At 44.4% G+C, this 22,540-nt stretch overlaps 1 protein-coding gene across 2 annotated transcripts in view; it reads left to right on the forward strand.

Annotated features, from left to right (window-relative positions):
* YIPF7 (Yip1 domain family member 7) overlaps nucleotides 1-22,540 on the forward strand; it is a 102,427-nt gene that overhangs the window by 40,499 nt on the left and 39,388 nt on the right. For both annotated transcript variants that reach the window (XM_066573132.1, XM_066573131.1), the window contains exons 3-4: nucleotides 6,500-6,642; nucleotides 8,671-8,816. In XM_066573132.1, coding sequence (XP_066429229.1) covers nucleotides 6,500-6,642; nucleotides 8,671-8,816 — 289 coding nt within the window. The remainder of the gene's footprint in view (nucleotides 1-6,499; nucleotides 6,643-8,670; nucleotides 8,817-22,540) is intronic.

Below are 22,540 nucleotides of genomic sequence, written 5' to 3' on the forward strand. Positions count from 1 at the left end.
CCCACAAGTGACCCCATTTTAAAAACTACACCCTTTAACGTATTCACTGAGGGGTGTCATGAGTATTTTAACCCCACCGTTTTTTTTCAGGAGTCAATGCAATTTAGAAGAGAAAAACAAAAATTTCATATTTTTGCAAATATGTCATTTTAAAGACAGGACTTTTTTCTATAGTACACATGAAAATTAGGATTTGCACCCCAGAATGGATACCCCTGTTTGTCCCGTGCTCAGAAACATACCCATTGTGGCCCTAATCTTACGTTTGGATGCACAATGGGGCCCAAAATGAAAGGAGCAATCGGTGGCTTTCGGAACAGAAATTTTGCTTGAAGGAGATTTAGGCCCCATTGCCCACTTGTAGAGCCATTGAGTGACCAAAACTATGGAGAACCCCCACAAGTGACCCCATTTTGAAAAGTAGACCCCTTAACGAATTTATCTAGGGGTATAATGACTTTTTTGACTTCACAGTTTTTGAATGAATCTAAGCCAAGCCGAAGGAAAAAAATTACAATTTTCATTTTTTTGGTAATTCTGTCATTTTAAAAGCAGTTTTTTTGTACAGCACATATATGAATGAAGACTTGCACCCCAAAATGGATACCCCTGTTTCTCCCGTGCTCAGAAACATACCCATTGTGGCCCTAATCATATGTCTGGATGCACAATGGGGCCCAAAATGAAAGGAGCAACCGGTGGCTTTCGGAACAGAAATTTTGCTTGAAGGAGATCTAGTCCCCATTGCCCACTTGTAGAGCCCTTGAGTGACCAAAATGATGGAGAACGCCCACAAGTGACCCCATTTTGAAAAGTAGACCCCTTAACGAATTTATCTAGGGGTAGGATGACTTTTTTGACTTCACAGTTTTTGAATGAATCTAAGCCAAGCCGAAGGAAAAAAAATACGATTTTCATTTTTTGGTAATTCTGTCATTTCAAAAGCAGTTGTTTTTGTACCACACATATATGAATGAAGACTTGCACCCCAAAATGGATACCCCTGTTTGTCCTGTGCACAGAAACATACCCATTGTGGCCCTAGTATTACGTCTATATGCACAATGGGGCCCAAAATGAAAGGAGCAACCGGTGGCTTTCGGAACAGAAATTTTGCTTGAAGGAGATTTAGGCCCTATTGCCCACTTGTAGAGCCATTGAGTGACCAAAACGATGGAGAACCCCCACAAGTGACCCCATTTTGAAAAGTAGACCCCCTAACGAATTTATCTAGGGGTATAATGACTTTTTTGACTTCACAGTTTTTGAATGAATCTAAGCCAAGCAGAAGGAAAAAATTACGATTTTCATTTTTTTGGCAATTGTGTCAATTTAAAAACTGTTTTTTTTGGAAAGTGTACATAGGAATGAAGACTTTCGCCCCAAAATGGATACCCCCATTTGTCCCGTGTTCAGAAACATACCCATTGTGGCCCTAATCTACTTAAAGGAAACATAGCTAGGCCTATAATGGAAGGAGCACCCGTTGGATTTCAGGGTACAACGGAATAAATTCCAGTCCCCATTGCCCACTTATAGAGCCATTGAGCGGCCAAAACGATAGAGAACCCCCACAAATGACCCATTTTAAAAACTAGACCCCTTAACAAATTCATCTAGGGGTGTACTGCATATTTTGACCCCAAAGTATTTGAATGAATCTAAGCAAAGCAAAAGGAAAAAATTACGATTTTCATTTGTTTGGCAATTTTGTCAATTTAAAAACTGTTTTTTTTGTACAGTGTACATAGGAATGAAGACTTTCACCCCAAAATGGATACCCCTGTTTGTCCCCTGTTCAGAAACATACCCATTGTGGCCCTAATCTACTTACAGGACACATGGCTAGGCCCATAATGGAGGGAATGCCCGCTGGATTTCAGGGCAGAACTGAATAAATTCAAGGCCCCATTGCCCACTTATACTAAAAATAATCCCCCCCGCCATCCCCATTTTTTGTAATTCCCTAAATATTAGATAAAGGTAATAATATAAATGCGTTTTATGTCCGAAGACAGGGGTAATTACGGAGGCTGGTTGGGCTGGGCACATGGGGCAAGAAAACCGGGTATCCCGCCCCCCTCCTCTCATGTATTTTGGGGGGTATTTCGTAACCTCAGCAGCGGGGATGGGGTGTAGAAAGTGGCGCTGTGAGGCTTTGTAATCTTGCTGCGGTGCAGCGGTCTCACAGAGAAGGCGCTCAACAAGCTGCTCCTGGAACTGCAGGAAGGCGAGCGTTCCCGGGGCTTCTTGTAAATTACGGATTACAGGTAGCGGGCTCACGTAGCCGTAGGCGGAATCTGCTTGCGGAGGCCCGCAGCGGATCCCAGCTGTGAGCCCGGCTGTGACCCTGCGTACGGCCGCGTAATGTACTGCACATAACTGCCTACTCACACAGGCGGTTTTTTGTTTGCATTTCCCGCGCCGTCGCTTAGAGATGACTCGGGTACCCGCAGCCCGTACACAATGTGTTTGCATATGGGGTGCGAGTATATCCGCGGTCATAGAGCACAAAGGGCTCTAGGTCGCAGATATTCGTGGTAAAATATAGCATGCCGTGTTCTGTTTCTGCGAGTGGATTACGTAATTCCGACCCGCTAATTGGGGGGAATTGTGTAATCCAATGCATGCGATTGATCCGTGGATTACCGCTGATCAAGCGCATGCAGAACCTGTAATTCCTCTCCGGTCACGCGTGACCGGCCTAATGTTAGTTCGCTACTTTATCATGTGACCGGGGACCGCTCAGCGAGGCCACCGGTCACTGCTCCAAGCACTCAGCAACCGTTGGTCGCTGGGAGCAAGGAGATTTAACATTTCCTGGGCTTCCCGGCTCCTGCGAATGTGTCCGGCATTTTGCCGGCGGGCGCATGCGCAGCAGCCGGAAGGGTCCATGGAGGATAATCGCATCTGGATTCAAATGCGGAAGCCTCCGAGAAGATGTTTCATCTCCCCTCACCGATCGCATCGGTGAGGGGGAATGAAACTGCCACTTTTTAAAGAACTTTTACGTGATCGCCATTATGCATTGGATAACGGCGATTACGTGACCAGTAACCGCATACCGCGGCTCCCCGTGACATCTCCAGGCTCTTGGCTACCTTTTGTAGCCAGCAGCAGGGAGATTTTATATTTCTTGGGCAATCTTTCACTTTTGCGCATGCGTCCGCCATCATGCTGATGGGCGCATGCGCCGAAGCTGGGGTAACATCCCACCAGGGAACAAATCCGGGACCTTGGGTACGTAATTTCATCCCCCCTTACGGATACGATCCATAAGGGGAGATGAAACTTTAACTTTTTAAACTTTTTTTACTTTTAACTTTTTTTTTTTTTTTACTTTGTAACTTTATATGATCACCGTTATCTGATGGATAACGGTGATCATATGACTGGAAACCGCATACAGCGGTCCCCAGTCATATCTCCCTGCACTCGGCTATCTGTGACAGCCGGGTGCAGGGAGATTTTGAATTTGCCGGGCTCGCCGGCTTCTGCGCATGTGCGCCGCATCGGCACATCGCAGAAGCCAGCGGGGGGTCCAGACACCGGCCGGAGGACATCGGCGGACCTGAGGTGAGTATTTTCACCTCCCCTCATGGATCCGATCCATGAGGGGAGGTGAAACTTTTCTTTTTTTACACTTTTTTTAAATTTTTTTGCGATCGCCGCTATCCATTGGATAACGGCGATCGCGGTACCGGGGACCGCTCACCGCAGTCCCCGCTGACATCTCCTGCCTCCCGGCTACCTACAGGAGCCGGGAGCCAGGAGATTTTAAGTCTCCCGCGCCGCCGGGCCTTCTGCGCATGCGGCTGACGTAATGCCGCCAGGCGCGCATGCGCAGAAGGACGGCTACGGCGCCCGGAGCATCGGGACAGCTGGGAGTCGTGCGACGGACATCGGTGAGTAATTTCAGCTGCTCCGATGGATCCGATCCATCAGAGCAGCTGAATCTTTAACTTTTATTGCACTTTTATTTACTTTTTTGCGATCGGCGTTATCCATTGCATAGCGCCGATCGCAATGCCGGGGGGGGGGGGGGGCTCCGAACAGCCCGAGATGACAGCTCCATGCTGTCAGCTACCTGCGGACACCAACAGCATGGAGCTGTCACGTCCACAGCCCGAGGGGCATTATTCTCTGCAGGAAGCATGTTTTTACGTCCTCAGAGAATAAGGCCCACTTCGGGAGGACGTAAAAACACTATGGGCTGGTCGTTAAGGGGTTAAAGCAACAGGCAATCAACACAAAAGATAACTGCAATCCTTATACCGGAGAGTACACTACTGAGAAGCATCTGTCACAACCACCTATATGATCGGACACGTTAACACGATACCAGAACGCAAATTTAGGGCTTAAACAGACGGGCGTGATTTTGTCCTACTATGCGGCCCTGAAAATCACAGCCGCATAACGGGACGAACCTAGACCATTGACTTCAATGGTTTCATTCCCACTATCGGGAGTCTCATGCAGAAAGATAAGGCAGGACTTATCTTCACACTTTTTTTTTCAAACTCATGCGCAATAGCGAGGAGTTTGAACAGTCTGTAAGAAAAGAAACTCTATTCTTGTGCTAATATGCCCCATGATTTGCCCTTAGGAACAATTTCCTACTAATAAGACTTCAGAGACATTTGTCTTAGTAAATCTTCTATAATGCGCCTCATGTATTGGCCAAAAATACATAATACGTGTTCGTGTATGGACGGAAGTGCATGGAGCCTTTATGGCTCCTTTAATACAGAGTTGTATAGCCTCTGTACGCTGCCATACAGGCTCCATCAGACTCCATATATATGCAGATTCTACCCTGAAAGCAATGCTACTAGGGGAGAATACTTCCGTATATACAGTGTTGCATTCAATGGAGCATGTCACAATTTTTCAGCTTCCTATCATGTTCATACGGATTGAATTGCAGTATTATGTATTTTAATATGTAGCATTATTGGATACAGCATATTATATGGGCACTATATACTACGGTAGTACTTTGGGAGCTCTATATTATGTGAGTACTGTATGGCAGCATCCTGTGGGCTGAAATTAGAGTAAAGCAAAAAAAATCTAGAAATGGAAATTGGATGGGGCAACATTAGCTCTGTTCTCTTTAAAGCAAGCCTAATTATACAATAGGTGATAGCTGTTTAGAAGCTCCATAATATATATACACTGTCCTACCAAAAGTAATTGGACCCCTGGCAAGAATTAAAATTGATATTAATTTCTATATGTTAACCCTTTCCAATCCACTGTCTGACATCTAAAGACATTCTAATTGAAGGCTCTACAGCTTCGATGTCAGAAGATGTCCTACAGGGTATTCTTACTGTAGATTACTGGCTCTGTTGTCAGAGGCCTCTCCAGAATGTCCCATACCGCAGTACTGGCTCTAGCCAGCAGATGGCGCCATTGTATAATGGCAGAAAGAGAACGTACCCTAGGAAACCCTAAATTCAAAATTGGATTGCAAAGGGTTAATACTTTGTAGGACTCCTTTAGCCCTAATGACATTGGATACTCTCCGTTCTATACTTTCTACTAATGTCTGATACACTTTAGCTAGTATTTCCCTTCATTCATCCTGAAAACATCTGCTTGGTTCTCTCAAAGAAGATGGACACTGTTCATACTTCCTGATCCAACATTCCAGTTCATCCCAGAGATGTTCAGTAGGTTCAGGTTGGGACTCTGTGCAGCCAGTCCAATCGTGGGACATCCATATCCTCAAACCAATGAAAAACAGTGTTGTGACAAGGCATGTTATCTTGTTGGAAGTATGGCCGACCATTCCCAGACAATTACTACATTATCAGCAGCATATTATTGTCTACAATGCCTGGGTACACCTTCGTGTTCATGATGCTTGTCACTACAACCAACGGACCGAGAACATGCCACATTAAACATTACCAGACCATAACAGAACCTTTGCTGTACTTAACTGTTGTCACAGCACTCTCAGGCAAAAGGTGTTCCCCAGACATCCTCCACACCCAGGTAGGTCCATCTGATTTAAACAGAGTAACGTGATTCACCACGCAATAGAGCGTTCTTCCATTGCTCAACTGTGCCCTCTATGCACCACTGTGGACAGACAGATGCATGTCATTGAGAGAGCTTGCCAGACGGTTGCAGGATGAATGGAGGGAAATATCAGCTGAAGTATATAAGACGTTAGTAGAATGTATAACACGGAGAGTATCTAATGTCATTAAGACCAAAGGAGCCCCACTAAGTATTAACATATGGAAATAAATACTACTTTTAATTTTTGCTCAGATGTCAAATTACTTGTAGTAGGATGGTGTAGATCAGCTCAAAGTGAACGTTAGGCAAGTTTTAAACTCCTTTCACCACCAAAAAACCAATACGCCCTGCAGACTCATGTTCAGATGTGAAATGTCTTTTCGTGTTTGGATTTTGCACATCATGTTGTTTAAAAAGGTATTTATTGATTCCACCACGCTTCATCTCTTTCGCTGCACAGAACAAGTAGCAACGAATTTATGCAGCCGGCAATGATTTCCTCTCCTCTGAATCAGACCGGCTATGTGTATGAAGAGCCATCATATCCATCATATCATTTCCAGACAAGTGAGAGTTTTGACGATGAGCCACCCTTGCTGGAAGGTAATAATCACTTAAAGAATATATATTTGCCCATATAGTGCAGTTAGGTGTACAGTAATCGTTGCTGCCACTGCAGTAATGTATCCCTAGTAGTTGTACAACATGACGGTTACTTTTCAGAACTTGAAATATGTTCAGAGCGGTTGTCACTTCACTTCTCTAACTCCTATTAGTAGATTACATAAAGCTCCTTATCTAATATTTGGTAATGCTACGCACATGAGAAAACACCTCCTACTGTACAAAGATATATAAATCCTATGGCCCAACCTATGGTATGATATGGGTAAAATAAAGGTTATGGACACCTTTGGGGGCAATTTGTTACACATAAATACATGTATTTTCGCCTCACAATCCATTTTGCAATAAGGTTTAATTAAAAATTTAGCAGTGTTTGTCTTCTGCAGCTTCTACATATCACTGTATATAGAAACTGCAGACTGACTCTCGGTAGGAGATTTGTCAGCGATGCTGGACTGCACTTTTTATTTAACTGCAACATAGATAAACTTTGTTGTGGCCAAAGGAGAGGGATAATGGCTGAAAAGTAAGCCGTCAGGCCAGCTTTACTGACGGATTTCCTATTGAGACTTAAATTGCAGTTTCTATATACTGTAATATGTAGAAACTGCAGAAAAGAAAAAGTGCAACATTTTTAACCCATGCAGAATTCAATTCCGCAGCAGGGAGAGAGAGAGAGCTCCCCCCTATTCCCCACTGCTACCCCCCGTTCCACCATGCCGCCCCCTGCCCCCCGAATCTTTTCGTCCGAGTAGTGAGTTACTCGGAAAAAGCGGTGCTCGATTGCGAAAACACCCGAACCGAGTACGATCGCTCATCTCTCTCAGGGACCTTTCACACGGGATGGAATAGGCCACACGATACACTGCAAGCGCTGTAAATTCTGCACCAAAATCTGCAGGCTACCTGGTTGTAACTTTTTACGGTACTTTTCCCAACTGGCTGGGGCAGAATGCATGTAAAATCATTAAGTAAACACACGCAGTTATGTTACATAATTCCACATGTGATTTTTGCGCCCGTTCACATGTTTAATGGCACCAGTGGGCGCACGTATAAAGGCCTAAGCATGTGGGAAAGAGCCCTTTGGCTAATTTCACATGAACATACATTTCTGCATGTAAAAAAGTCGCAAGTAAAACGCAACTAAGCAATGCCTTCGATTACAATAGATTCGTTCAGACTAAAGTTTTTTTTTCTGCGCAAAATCTTTGTCCGCGAAAAGATAGGTCTTGACCTATCCTTGTCCGTGTTACGCCAAAAGCTTCCATAGACTTAATGGTAGCAGAAAAAAAGGAAGGGGGAGGCAGTTACCCAGTGTACAACACAGGGAAAAGAAGGCAGCTTGCCCTAATTAGGCAATTAATTTGCATTCTAAGGCTGGATTCAGACGAACGTATATTGGCTCGGTTTTCATGCCGAGCCGATATACGGTGTCCTCATCTGCAGGGGGGGGGGGGAGGGAAGAGCCAGGAGCAGAAACTGAGCTCCCGCCCCCTCTCTGCCTCCTCTCCGCCCCTCTGCACTATTTGCAATGAAAGGAAGCAGGATGGGGACGGGGCTAAGTGTTGAGGAATTAGCCCCGCCCTGTCCCACCTCTCCTCATTGCAATTAGTGCAGAGGGGCGGAGAGGAGGCAGAGAGGGGGCGGGAGCTCAGAGCACTGCTCCTGGTTCTTCCAGGCTCCCCCCTGCAGAGAGAGACGCAGTATATCGGCTGGGCGTGAAAACCGAGCCGATATACGTTTGTCTGAATCCAGCCTTATCCACGGGAAGGATGTTACACACAAGCATGTGAACAGGCATTATGATCACAAATCTGTTTTTGTGCAAAAATTCTTCCTAATGTTAGTGATCAGGACTTCTCAGGAATTTTTACGCAAATTTAATTACTATTTACATACGTGTTGTTGAAAACTAAAGCTGACCAGTAATATTCCTAACCTATATACGGAGATGTTCTTGCAAAATTTGCTAAAATATTTGAAAACCTCTTTTTCCTACAGAACTGGGTATAAATTTCGATCACATATGGCAGAAGACGTTAACAGTCCTGAACCCGTGGAAGCCAGCAGATGGCAGTATTATGAATGAAACTGACCTGACGGGCCCGACAATGTTCTGCTTTGCCCTTGGATCTACGCTCTTGCTGGTATCATTTTGCATTCCGTAACGATAATGACTTGCTGTATTGGCCGTTCATCACAGATAATTATGACATGTATGTCTAGCAGTATATTTCTGCTCTGCGGTGAGATACGGCTCAGGTTCTTCCTGCTGTCGGCCTCCCCTAGATCTGAAAAATATTATTGTATCTTACGAATTTGCCTTCGGAAAACATATCAAGTGGGGAGTTGCTGTAATTCAAAAAACAATCACATCGAAAGGGAGGAAATAAGAATTATTAACCAATTTATTGTACAAGGAGCTTTCAAAGGCACATTTCAAGCAAATAAATACTTTCTAATTGGGAATTGCAAGCTGTAATTAGAGGTGATAGATGGGATTAGTCACAGCGAGCTGTAGACCCTCTTCGGCATAACAAAGTATAACAATAAGCAATATCGCAGGTTGTTATCTTGTATCATTTAGTCTCCGCAATGTTTGCTCCATGTGAACCTGTCAGCGTATTTTTTACTTTTAAGAAACAAGAACTGATGCAATGAAACAGTTTTCTAATGTAGTTTTCTATATGTCCACAATATGGAGACCAGCTGGATCTATCAATAGGCTGTTCAGTTAACGACAGAGCAGTAGAGATAATCTGCCATCTTTTAACATAGACTATATGCAGAGGTACATTATGGGCCTATAGCAGTATGGGGACAAAGATTGGTTTGGGATCGGCAAAGGCATCCGACAGGGCTGCACCCTCTCACCCTTCTTGTTTAACCTATATGTGGAAGTGATCATGTCTAGGAAAATGGACCTAGACGAATTGGAAATCGGGGTGAAAATAGGTGGAAGAAACATCAACAATTTCCGTTATGCGGATGACACATCTCTGCTTGCAGAAACAGAAGCCGGTCTGAAGCAGCTGATATGGAAGATTAAGACTAAAAGTGAAAAAATATGGGCCTCTACCTGAATTTAAAAAAGACTAAAATTATGGCAACTGCAAAAAAATGGCCAAATTCTAATCAAATTCGACAACAAGGCCGTAGAATGCGTGTGAGACTTCATCTTCCTTGGCTCAAAAATTGACCAGGCTGGAGAATCTATGCCAGAGATAACACGTAGGATGGCAGTGGGGCGAAGCGCGATGTTAAACGTAGACAAAATCTGTAAAAGTAGTGATACCGGCATAGCAACTAAATGCAGGATAGTGTAAACCACTGCTTTCCCCATAGCCATGTATGGATGTGAAAGCTGGACTGTGAAAAAAGGGGATAGGAGGAGGATTGATGTGTTGGAGCTGTGGTGCTGGTGAGACCTGTTGCGTATACCCTGGACGGCGAGAGAAACAAACAGACATCCGGAATCGTATAAGACCCGATATATCACTGGAGGGCAAGATGACCGGACTCAGGCTCGCGTATTTTGGCCATGTAAGTGAGTAGAATCGCTAGACAAATCTATAATGCTTGGACAGATCAGTGGCAAAAGAAGACCTGGCCGCCAAAGGACACGATGGCCGATACTGTCAGAGGTGATACTGGCATGGATATCACACAACTGAAAGAAGCAGCGCAAAACCAAAAAACATGGAGGGAGGGAGCTTGTAGGACCGCCGAGGGTCAGGAATGACTAAACGGCTAACAGAAAAAACAAGAAGCCTATGGGCACCATATTAACCTCCTAGTTTGTTCAATCCCTGCATGGTTCAGGCAGCCGGCTCAAGGCTGCGTCAGCCTTCCATCCTTCCGAGGTCGGTAAAATAAGTACCCAGCTTGACAAGGGAGTAAAAAGATGACTGGGGAAGACAATGGCAAACCACCTCGAAACCCACCTTTTTTTGGGTTGGAGATGAAACTCCCATAAATTCCGCCATTGTTTATTTACTTTTATTTTCACAACGTTCACCATTTGGTAAAAATAACAGGATATTTTTTTCTTATCTGGATCAGCACGATTACTGTGATATTAGGTTCATATAGATTTTTTTTTATTTCTTACCAATTTAGCTCAAATAACACATTTTTAAAGAAAAATGATTGAATTTGCATCGCTGCAAATAACCAATAACATTTTTATTTTTCTAGCAATCATGTTATGTGGGGTCTTATTTTTTATAAGAAGTGTTGTAGCTTTTTTTCATACCAGTTTGAGGTATTATGAGTTTTGCATTGCTTTTTATTGCATTTTTTTTGAGGTAAACAAAAGAAAAATAGCAATTTTGGCATTACTTTTATGGCATTTGCCATGTGACATACATAATAAAATCTTCTCATTATCTGGGTCCCTATAAACGTGGTAATACCTATTATGTGCTTCTTTTTCAAAACAATTTTTTGTATTTTATCCATTTAATAAAGGGAAAAATTGTTTTTTCTTAACTTAAGTTAAAAAAAACTTAATTGAATTGTTTTTAACAGTGTTTTTAGTCCCTCAAGAGGACTTGAATATGTGATTTTTTGATCACTAGAATAATACACTGCATTACTTATGCAGTGCATTCAACAATGTCTATTATATCGGCCACTTCAGGCCTCCGACTGCCACGGAAACCCATTGGTGTCTTGCGATAGCAGTACGGGGTGCCAATAGGTAACAGAAGGACCAACCTTTCCCTGTCATGTTCTTCCATGCTGCAGATTATATTGATTGTGGCACGTAAGGGCTAAAGTGCTAATTTTAAGGTATCTCCATTCCTGGCAGTTACAGCAGGAGCCAGCTGTCAATCGTTAGCCAAGCCATCACCTTAAGGCTGCATTCACACGAACGTATATCGGCTCGGTTTTCACGCCGAGCCGATATACGTTGTCCTCGTGTGCAGAGGGGGGAGGATGGAAGAGCCAGGGCCAGAAACTGTGCTCCCGCCCCCTCTCTGCCTCCTCTCCGCCCCTCTGCACTATTTGCAATGAGAGGAGGCAGGACGGGGGCGTGGCTAAGGTGCAGTAATTAGCCCCGCCCCCGTCCCGCCTCTCCCCATTGCAAATAGTGCAGAGGGGCGGAGAGGAGGCAGAGAGGGGGCGGGAGCACAGTTTCTGGCCCTGGCTCTTCCATCCTCCCCCCTCTGCACACGAGGACAACGTATATCGGCTCGGCGTGAAAACCGAGCCGATATACGTTCGTGTGAATGCACCCTAAAAGATAAATGTGCAGGTTTAAAGCCAATTAGTGACCGCAGTAAAATGGCGTATTGGGCATTAAAAGGGTTTTCAAGCACTAAACTATTGATGACCTATTCTCAGGATAAGTCATCAATAGTTCATCAGCAAGGGTCTACCACTTGAGATCCTTGCTGATCAGCTGATTGAAGTGAGAGGGGCTTTTGGGTGTGCACCGTTATTACTGCAGTCTCTACCAGGCACAGCGCTGTACACTGTATAGCAGCTGTGTCTAATATTGCAGCTCAATCCTATATACTTGAATGGGACTAAATTGCTCTTACACCATGTGACCAATGAACAGGGGTGCCAATGGCCTCTTCAATCAGCAGGGATCCCAAGCAGCGAACCCTGCCAATCACCTATCGATGACCTATTTTGAAGGCATTAATAGTTTAGTGTTGGAAAACTCCTTAAAGGATTGATGTGAGGCCTCGTTCCTATAGAAGAGGAGGCTGTACAGCATCACACAGTCTATTGCAGCACCATATTATGCCCCGTTGGATGTGTATGTATGCAATTCAGCTATGAGAGAATAGCTCCAAAATGTGGCACACAATTCTCCTAAAGCATCCGGCCTTAAGGAAGGAAGAAGCTCCAACTACCGCTTGCCCAGAGAGACTGTGCAGAAATATCTGCAAAAGATGACTCCTAATGATAATATTGAGGCCTATCTGACCGTGTTTGAGAGAACCGCCGAACGAGAGAAACTCCCCAAGGCTGAGTGGGTCAAGGTTCTAGCACCGTTCCTCACTGCGGAACCACTGAAGGCATACCATGACCTCAGTGCTCTCGAGGTAAACGACTAAGCCAGATTAAAAGCAGAGATCCTGGCTCGTCTGGGTGTAACAGCAGTGGTCCGGGCTCTGAGACTGCATAATTGGAGCTACAGGTCCGACCAATCAGCCAGGTCGCAGATGTTTGACCTGTATCATCTGGTAATAAAATGGCTGAAATCGGACGTTTGCACACCCGCCCAGATGGTCGATAAGGTCGTGGTGCATCGTTATACCCGTGCCCTGCCGGCAGATCTGCAATGCTGGGTCGGCCATGGAGGACCCAAGGATGCTAACCAACTGGTAGATCTGGTCGACCACTACACTGCAACTGAGAACTACCTCTGAGACGTCCATTCCGTCCAGACCCCCGCTACAAGTTCCAGGCCTACACGGGGTAAGAGACCATAAGATGCCACAGGAAAGCTGTGGCATGGTGGGAAGGAGGTCGGGCCACTGGAAGGGGCACCGTTGGAGTTAAAAGCCTCTGATAGCCCCAACCCGTTTGCTAAGCAGAGGAAACCAGGGCCTTTGACGTGCTGGAGATACCAGGGGCTCAGGCATGTTTTGGCTCAGTGCCCTATGACCAATGAGCCTATGGAGTGTGACAGTGCTTGGTACAGGTCCTTGTTCATACGCCCTATTTGCAATGCCTCACAGAGACTAGAGACTGAACCACAACTGTGTTGCATAAGTGTAAACCACCATTCTATGGAGGCTCTACTGGACTCGGGTAGCCTGGTCACCTTAGTGCATGCTAGCCTGATGGAAGAAGGCTTCATACCGGGTAAGCACATAAGTGTGGTATGTATACACAGTGACACAAGGGTGTATCCTATGACACAGTGTAACTTTGAAACTCATGTCAGAAATGTGACCTACGATGTAGGTGTTGTCAAAGGATTGATGCACAGCGTGATATTGTGGCACAATTCTCCTGTATTCTGGGACTTGTGGGGAAAAATGATAATCCCTTCTAAAGAGACTGACTCAAACCCAGCTGACCATACAAATCCGCAGGATAGCAGGGTAAATGTGGACGTTGAACCAGAGAATGTAACTTTTCCTTTACTGGTCTTGGCTGGAGATGATGCTTAGGAGGAAGTCTACCCCTCGGTTCATGATATGTCCGATCTGGAGGATGCGCCTAGAAACTTTAGGACAGCCCAGTTAGGGGCCCCACTCTTATCAATGCCAAAGAAAATGTCGTAGTGATAAATGGTGTGTTACAGGAACTGGGTTCTGACAACCGGTTCCCCCATTTTGTCATAAAGGAGTACTGTGAGTCATGCCCCACCTATCAAATCACCGCTTCGTGCCAGTCCCTTAGTGCCTCTCCCAATTATAGAGGTTCCCTTTGAAAGAATTGGAATGGATTTAGTGGGCCCCATAGTCAAGTAGGCTAGAGGACATCAATACATTTTGGTTGTGATAGATAATGCCACTCGATACCCTGAGGCAATCCATCTAAAAAGCCCTACTGCCAAAAACATTGCATGAGAGTTGTCCCTTATGTTCTCCAGAACAGGTCTTTCCAAGAAAATCTTCACAGACCAAGGGACCCCGTTCATGTCCAAAGTAAGGAAAGAATTGTGCCAGCTCTTTAAAATTGATCACATACGAACCTCGGTATACCACCCTCAGACGGATGGGTTGGTGGAAAGGTTCAATAAGACCCTGAAGCAAATGCTAAAGCAGAAGCATGGTTGGGACTGGGACCGTGTGTTACCTTATCTCATGTTCTCTATACGGGAAGTACCACAGGCTTCCACAGGCTTCTCACCATTTGAGTTGCTATATGGTCGGCACCCCATAGGGTTGTTGGATATAGCCAGAGAAACCTGAGAGACAGAGTCTACTCCCTATAGGAGTATCATAGAGCATGTGGCTCAGATGCAGGATCGCATTAATACTGTAATGCCCATTGTCAGGGAACATTTGCAGAGGGCACAGGAGGCCCAAAGCAGAGTGTACAATCGTTCTGCCAGGGTGAGAACTTTTAGTCCCGGTGACCGAATTCTCATCTTGGTGCCTACTGTAGATAGTAAATTCCTCGCTAGATGGCAGGGTCCCTACGAAATCGTTGAGAAGGTAGGCGACGTAAACTATAGAGTGCACCAGCCGAGGAAAAGGAAGCCGTATCAGGTGTACCATGTTAGTTTAATAAAACCCTGGAAGGGTAGAGAAGCTTTGGCTACCTCAAGCATCAGGAGGGATGGGCCGCAGCCCTCCCTTCCCGATGTTAGAGTAGGTGAGGCCCTCTCGGTGTGTCAACGGTAGGAGGCAAAAGAGTTCCTGCAAAGAAACAGAGACAAATTCTCTGACCTGCCTGGTCGTACACACGTCATAACACATGATATCATAACTGAACACGGGATGAAGGTAAACTCAAAACCGTATAGGATTCCAGAAGCACGTAGGGAAGCAGTTTCTGCCGAGGTTAAGCGCATGCTGGAATTAGGAGTGATAGAGGAATCAATAAGCGAGTGGTCAAACCCCACTGTGTTAGTCCCCAAACCAGATGGTACTTGGAGGTTTTGCAATGATTTCAGGAAGTTAAACGAAATCTCCAAATTTGATGCATATCCCATGCCCAGGGTTGATGAATTAATTGAGAGACTGGGTAATGCCAGATATATCACCACACTTGACCTTACTAAAGGGTACTGGCAAATACCTCTGACTGACAAGGCCAAAGAGAAAACAGCCTTCTCAACCCCTTGGCTATGTTATTGGCCATGGCGTCATTAAACCCCAGGTCAACAAGGTAAAGGTCATACGGGCATGGCCTAGGCCCTTAACAAAAAAACAGGTCAGAGCTTTTTTAGGAATGACTGGGTACTAACGTAGGTTTGTGCCTAACTTTGCCTCCATTGCAGCACCACTTACGGAGTTGACGAAGTCGGTAATGGTGGCATGGACAGCCGAGGCCAAGCAGGCCTTTCAAAGTTTAAAGTCTGCTCTTTGCCAACAGCCAGTATTGATAATGGCCAACTTCTCGAAAGAGTTTATTGTGCAGACGGATGCTTCTAATGTAGGGTTGGGTGCAGTGTTGTCCCAGTCCATAAATGGGGAAGAACATCCAGTACTGAATTTAAGCCAGAAGCTATCTCCTGCGGAGAAGAATTACGCTATTGTTGAACGTGAATGTTTAGCAGTAAGATGGGCACTGGAAACATTAAGATACTATCTCTTGGGGAGAGAGTTCAAATTACCGACTTGCCCCCTTTCGTAAAGTCCGTAAGTGGTGCTGCAATGGAGCAAGGTTAGGCATGCCCCCTTTACCTGGATGAAGCAAAATAAGGAAAAGAATGCGAGGGTGACGAGGTGGTTTCTTTCACTTCAGAACTTCAAGTTCACCTTCGAATATAGACCGGGCAAATCACAAGTTAATGCTGATGCCCTGTCTAGGGTGTATTGTCTGACCACCAAAAAGGCCCAGCCCTCTGGTCTGAAAAAGAGGGGGGAATATATAGGCAGTTAAAGGGTGAAGTTGTGGATGGAGTATATCTCCCTCCCAGGCTCTTAGTCTAGACAGGGTGGCGGTCCAGTCCACAACTTCGCCCTGATTCTTTGGAAGCTCAGCTTACTGGGGCATAAAAGGCTGCAGCTTCCAATGAGTCAGTGCCTAACAGCCTGAGGAGGAAGCTTCTGAGCACCCTGCGTGGTGCAGCATTTCACTTGTTATACTGCATGGACTTTGTGTTGCTGTTTTGTGTGGCCTGGAGCATATGTCAAAATAAAGACAAAAGTAAACTTTTATGAACTTTTGAGTCCAGTGTGTCATTGCCGCCCCCACCCCCTGGAGAACATTCTTACATTATATATAGATATATAATACCTTAGCATATGTGAAAAAGAGATCCTGTATGTTCACTGGTAAGTTTTTTCAAGCAGTAACAGTCATAGCACTACTACTTATTCCCAGGAGTGTGAATGAGTATAATTTGAGATATCCGCTGTTGTCAGCAGGGATAATGTGACACAGCGGGTTGTATATGAACTGTGAAATATATAAGCACATAAGCAATTTAATTAAACAAAAATGAGCATCAGTCTCTGGCTAGCATACTCCTAGGCCTAATCAGAAATTTTAATTTAGCAGACAGCTCCTATAGAGAGAGATATGTGAACAATATTTGTAGAATCAGGTTGAATCTGTATGGTGGGAACTGTAAAAATGCCAATATCCGAAGTCTGTCACATAAGGCCACTTCCTCACTCCTTATGTATATTTCATTGCATCTAAAATGAAAAGCAATGTTGCAAATAATCTTAATTAAAAATCTCTTGTTGTGTGTCTACAGCTTTTACGTGGGCCTACAGTTGCAATTAAAATTATTCAACCCCCAATTGCAAATTAGGTTTCTTTGCTAAAATTTACAAACTCTAATCTGTTTGCAAAAAACAACCAGACAAGAACAACATAAATAGCTCAACACAACTAATATGAGAAGTGGTTTCCCGAAACACAAAATGTCACTTTTAATGACTACTGCAGTCTCAGAATTATTGAACCCCCTGAATAGAATCCCTCATACATTTGCAAATCGAGTTTCTCAAGAACATCTGTAGCAACTAATCAAGGTCTTGATTAGTTGCATCAAGTGTGCTTAATATGAAACATCAAATACTTGCACTGACTAGGGCTTTGTTGACTGTGACGTTTGAGTGCATGTTGGTATTGTGGCTAAGTCAAGAGAGCCCACCAAAAAGTTAAGAAAAGAGATCATTGCCCTGCAGAAACAAGGAGAAGGATACAAAAGGATAGCGAAAGTGCTGCATGTTCTTTGAGATACTGTATGAAGCATATTTCACCAGTTCAGAATTAAAGAAACAGTGGCTATGCTCACTGAATGTGGCAGAAAAAGGAAGCCATCACCACCTACCACCAAATTCCTGAAAAGGCAGGGGGTCATTAACCCTCAAGTGATTGCAAAAGACCAGCAGCAAGATTTGAGGGGATTGAGGTTTGTGTTTGCACAGCAAGGCACATACTAAATGGGTCTTTATGCCTGAACTCCAAGACATAGTCAAAAACGCAAGAAATTCGGCTCCAATATGCTTAAAACCATATAAATAAGTCACAGAAGTTTTGGGATTCTGTTCTGTAATTAAACAAAACTGAAACTTTTTGGGCCTACGTATTAGCAATATGTCTGGAGGAGAAAGAATGAGGCATCTGCTGAAGAGAACCCCCTGCCTACAGTGAAGCATGGCGGTGGCTCGGTGAGGCTCTGGAATGGCTTTGCTTCCTCTAGCAATGGAACCCTAAGTGTGTGAAGGACAAGATGGATTCAATCAAGTATCAGGAAATCCTAGGAGAAAACATCATGCCTTCTGTGAGGAAGCTGAAGCTTGGGTGTCATTGGACCTTCCAACAGGACAATAATCCCAAGCATACCTCACAGTCTACCAAGGCTTGGATTCAGAAGACATCCTGGAAGATTCTAGAGTGCCCGTCAAAGTCTCCTGACTTAACTCCATAAAGGATCTTCGGTGGGATTTTATGAAGGTAGCTGCAGCACATAAACCCCTGAATATTATTGACTTGGAGGCCATTGTTCATGAGGAATGGGCTATGATTCCTCGGGAACACTGTCAGACAGCTTGCACACCTGGATTAGCGTTCAGTTCAGAATTTCTGCCTCTCTGCTCCATTTTTGGAGGAGAGAAACTGAAATAGAACTGAAATCAAAGGATCCATTTTTCCCCCCATTACTTTCACTGAAATTTAAAAAAAATAGAAAGCAAATGGAAAGGCTTGTGTTTTTTTGGATGGCAAAATAGCGCTATTTGTAGAGCTATTTTTCCATCCAAAAAAACCCTGCAAAGCTGACGGAAAGGAAGCAAATGGCAACTGTAAAGCTAATCTTTTGCAGTTCCATCATATTTGGTAATTGCTTCACTTATCCTGGCTGTTACCACTGGCTCTACTTGACTCTGTTTTGTGCATTTTAAACCAAGATTTTCATGCATGAGGCATATTGGGTCACAATAAAACACACTCCATCATGCTTGTATGTCAAAATCTAGTCATCTGAAAATGTCATTTGGCTCCATAATACATTAGGGCTCAGTCAGATAGGCATTTTTTTTGCTGCGCATGTTTTTGCCAAAATTTGTGAGACCAAAGCGGGCATCACGCTGAAAAAAAAACGCACTTGGCTGCATTCAAAATTCGCACACAAAGTATTGTAACATCGCTATCCTCTGCTGTGGCTGTGAAAGCTGCAGCAGGGGAATCCTTGGATGCGAAACCCCTGGATGCTGTGACATCCAGGGGTTTCACCTTGTGGTCAATGGTGCTGGCGGCAGCAGCGCCGACCCCTTCGACAACATACAGAGAAGATCGCGATCTTCTGCCACAGGTGTGACAGCTGTGGCAGAGGATTTCTTCATATCCGCAGGGCGTCCCCTCATCACTGAACACTGTGACAGCATTGTCACAGTGTTCAGTGAGAAGGGGACTCTCTGCGGAGATGAAGAAATTCGCTGCCACAGCTGTAGCAGAAGGCTGCAATGCTATCCCATTGAATGCACTACAGCTGGCCCCATTGAAAGCGGTGAGATGCTGGCAGTTCCTACAGTGATTTTCAAGGAACGGCTTTAAATATAAGCTCTTCCCTGAAAATCATCCCTAGAATGTGTAAAAAATAAAAAATATATACTCACCTCTCCGCAGCTGCTGGGGCTCTGGCACTTCCAGACGCGTCTTCTCCCTGAACTGCTCTGAATCTCTTTCAGCAGGCGGCGATTTAAAATCCCCGCCTGCTGAAAGGGCTGTATCTGATTGGCTGAGCACTCAGCCAATCACTGGCAGCGCTAAGCTACTTTTATGGAAGAAGTTGGTAGAAAGTATATGAAGAGTATATTTAGTGCAAATGTGGGATGCACCAAAGTGAGTGCTGCACCAAAAACCATAACATGTTGGTGGTGCTGTGAGAGAAGTCAGCGGGCTTATTGCTTCCCATTTTATGAGAGAGGGTGTCTTCAACTGGTGTGGCAAATGGTTAACCCCCTCTTCTTGGTTGAAAGACTGTGTAATGCTGTGGTTGACCAAGTGGAGGACCATGCCATGGCTAAGTATACTGTGTTCTGACCGGTACCTCATCCCTGTGGGCTGTAAGGATCAGGGACTGTTATTCACTCATTGACAAAAAAAAAAAACAAAGCACCAAGAAGGAGTTGTTGGAATGAAACTTTATTTGTTCGAATGTAATAATGATATAAGTAGGTGATTACAATTTTGAAGTGAAAAGATAAATTTATTGGAGAAAATTGAACAATTCAAAGGAGGCTCTAGTACCCTGTTGTGCCACCTCTAGCATGGATGCATGAGATATGGTTGGGCATGGAAGCATACAGGCTCCTTATGTTATCCTGTGGCCCATTTTTCCACAGATGTTGCAACTTGGTCTCTAGATCCTGCACAATCATAGGCTAACGATCCTGGTGTCCCAGTGCGTATCATAAATGCTCGATTGGTGATAAATCTGCCAACTGGGCAGGCCAAGTAAATGTGCCAACCTGCAAGAGGCATTGCTGGGAAAACCTTTGCTGTGTGTGAGCAAACATTATCCTCTTGAAAAATGCCTGTTGGAAACCCTGGAGGATTAAGGATGGAGGATTTCCAGCACATATCACTGAGCCATCATTGTCCCTTGATCACTACTAGGGGTGACCGACTGTCGTATGCGATGGCTTGCTAGACCATCACACCAGCATTTTGAAGAGTGTGCCACTCCACAGCAAAGGCAGGATCGAAACATTCACTACGAGGCCTCCATACTTGAACATGACCGCCTTCGGCTCTCAAACAGAACTCATATTTGTTGCTAAAGACAATATGGTTCCAGGCCATAGCCATCCAGGTTTCTTAACACCACTATAAAAGAAGGTGGCGGTGTTGGGGTTTTAATGGTAGAACACGTAATGGGCGTGGACCAGATTTCCATCTGCTAAGCACCTTTCAATGGTCCCGGCAGAGACAGGATCTGTAATGAAGGTGCCACCTGTGTCTAGATGGTGGATTATGAAACTGTAAGATCTGCTCGTGCAGACCATGCAGACCATGGTGGACTAAACAATCCTCTCTACTCGTGGTCTATACAAAGGTAAAGAAGGAAAAAAAATGCTTGACAAAGGCCCAAAACATCGTTTTTATGTAGATTTGAATAAAGAAGGCACCATATGGAGCTACATGCATTTTAAAGAGTCCCTGGTGTGCTGCTTTAGCGATACTTTTTTGGACTCTACTGGTGGTCTGTCTGAGACATCTGGAGCCTGTTTGCTGTGTATGAGCCCCCGCATAACCACTGTTCCCAACACCTCCTAACACCTTGGTCAGAATGGCCCAGATGGTGGTCGATTCATCAAAATGACCATCATGCTTCTCTCATTCCAATTATGTGCCCCCTCTTAAAGTTTGTTAACTTAGCAAAATGTCTTTGAGTGCGCCATAGAGGCGTCTAGTGGTCGATGATCTCTCAACAAGAGGTACACTACAAAAAAGTAACTTTTGAGAGCTTTTTTTTTAATAGGGGAAACACTTTTACGATCTTTGGTGGCAAGGCCAATATGTTTAAGTAGACCACAACTATAATCATTTAGATATTTAGCTAACTGCTTGCTGAGTTTTGCAGCAATCTGACATTTCTAAGTGGGTGTATTATTTTTTCTGTCAGTGAGTATATTTACCTGGTCCTTGATGGACTGGGTGAAGAGTTTTGTTTGACTGCAACAACTTTGCCATGTTCTGTGTCATCACATGAAGGTTTAGTCCGGACGCACTGTTACCTCTAGGCTGTTTGCTCTAAAAATGAAAGAGCAAAAATTTCCTTGCTGCTAGCGAGCTTGTTGACCTCATTAAAATGTTGTTTTAACTCTATCCTCTCAAGGAGGTGCAACTTGAGAAAGGGACTAATTCTATTTGCATATCTACAAGTATTCTGCTGCTTTTCCTACATATATCATTTATGGCATCATAAAGAACTTTCATTTAGAAGCTGAAATTGTAGATTATTTTAATTCAGCATGGGTAAATGTGTAGACCCAACGGACCAATTTGTTCTTCTTTGCTGCCAAATTCTATCTCTTTATCACTCTCAGGAAATGAATTGTGCGACTGTAAGCAGAAGATGAGAAAGTAATATTCAATGATCGAAGTATGAAGTTGTTATGTATCCCAAAGAAACCAATTATTAAATGGTTTGAATAGTGATAGAAATCCAATAAGCCAGTTAGGGTGCATTCACATGGGCGACAGTGAGTCGCGTTCGACATTCTTGGGCGCAACTCGCATTGCACAGCACATGGACACCCCATTCATGTGCAGTGTGATGTGCGCTAGACCGCAAATCTCACTCCGTAAGAGGGTGCTGATTACTTGAATGTTTCGTGAATAGAACCGGTTCTAACATGGTATATGGCCTTCAACACCTGACAGCAGCAAGTCACCTGGGTGGAACATAATGGCCATTGGGCAATACTGACACTGTTTGCCGTGGCACAGACTTTTTCCTACCCCATAGAGGATGGGTCTCAGCAACTGAGATGCCAGGAGTTGTAGACCCCACAATCTCACAATGAACACCTTACAGTACATTACTTTTCTTCTCATTCCTTCCAGCATCACATCAGGTGGCTTGCCACGCCATTACACATATTGCATTAAACACAAAGATTGCATCGACATCTTGCTACTTGTGAAAATGAGCCTAACCCAGTTTGTGGCAACTGAGTCCTTTTGCTTTTTTTTCTATCGCAGGCTGCAAACCATCATAACGTCTCTATGGTGTGTACACTGATACCTGGGGCCTCATATACTA

Source organism: Eleutherodactylus coqui, chromosome 7, assembly GCF_035609145.1.
Source record: "Eleutherodactylus coqui strain aEleCoq1 chromosome 7, aEleCoq1.hap1, whole genome shotgun sequence".
Taxonomy (NCBI): Eukaryota; Metazoa; Chordata; class Amphibia; order Anura; family Eleutherodactylidae; genus Eleutherodactylus; species Eleutherodactylus coqui.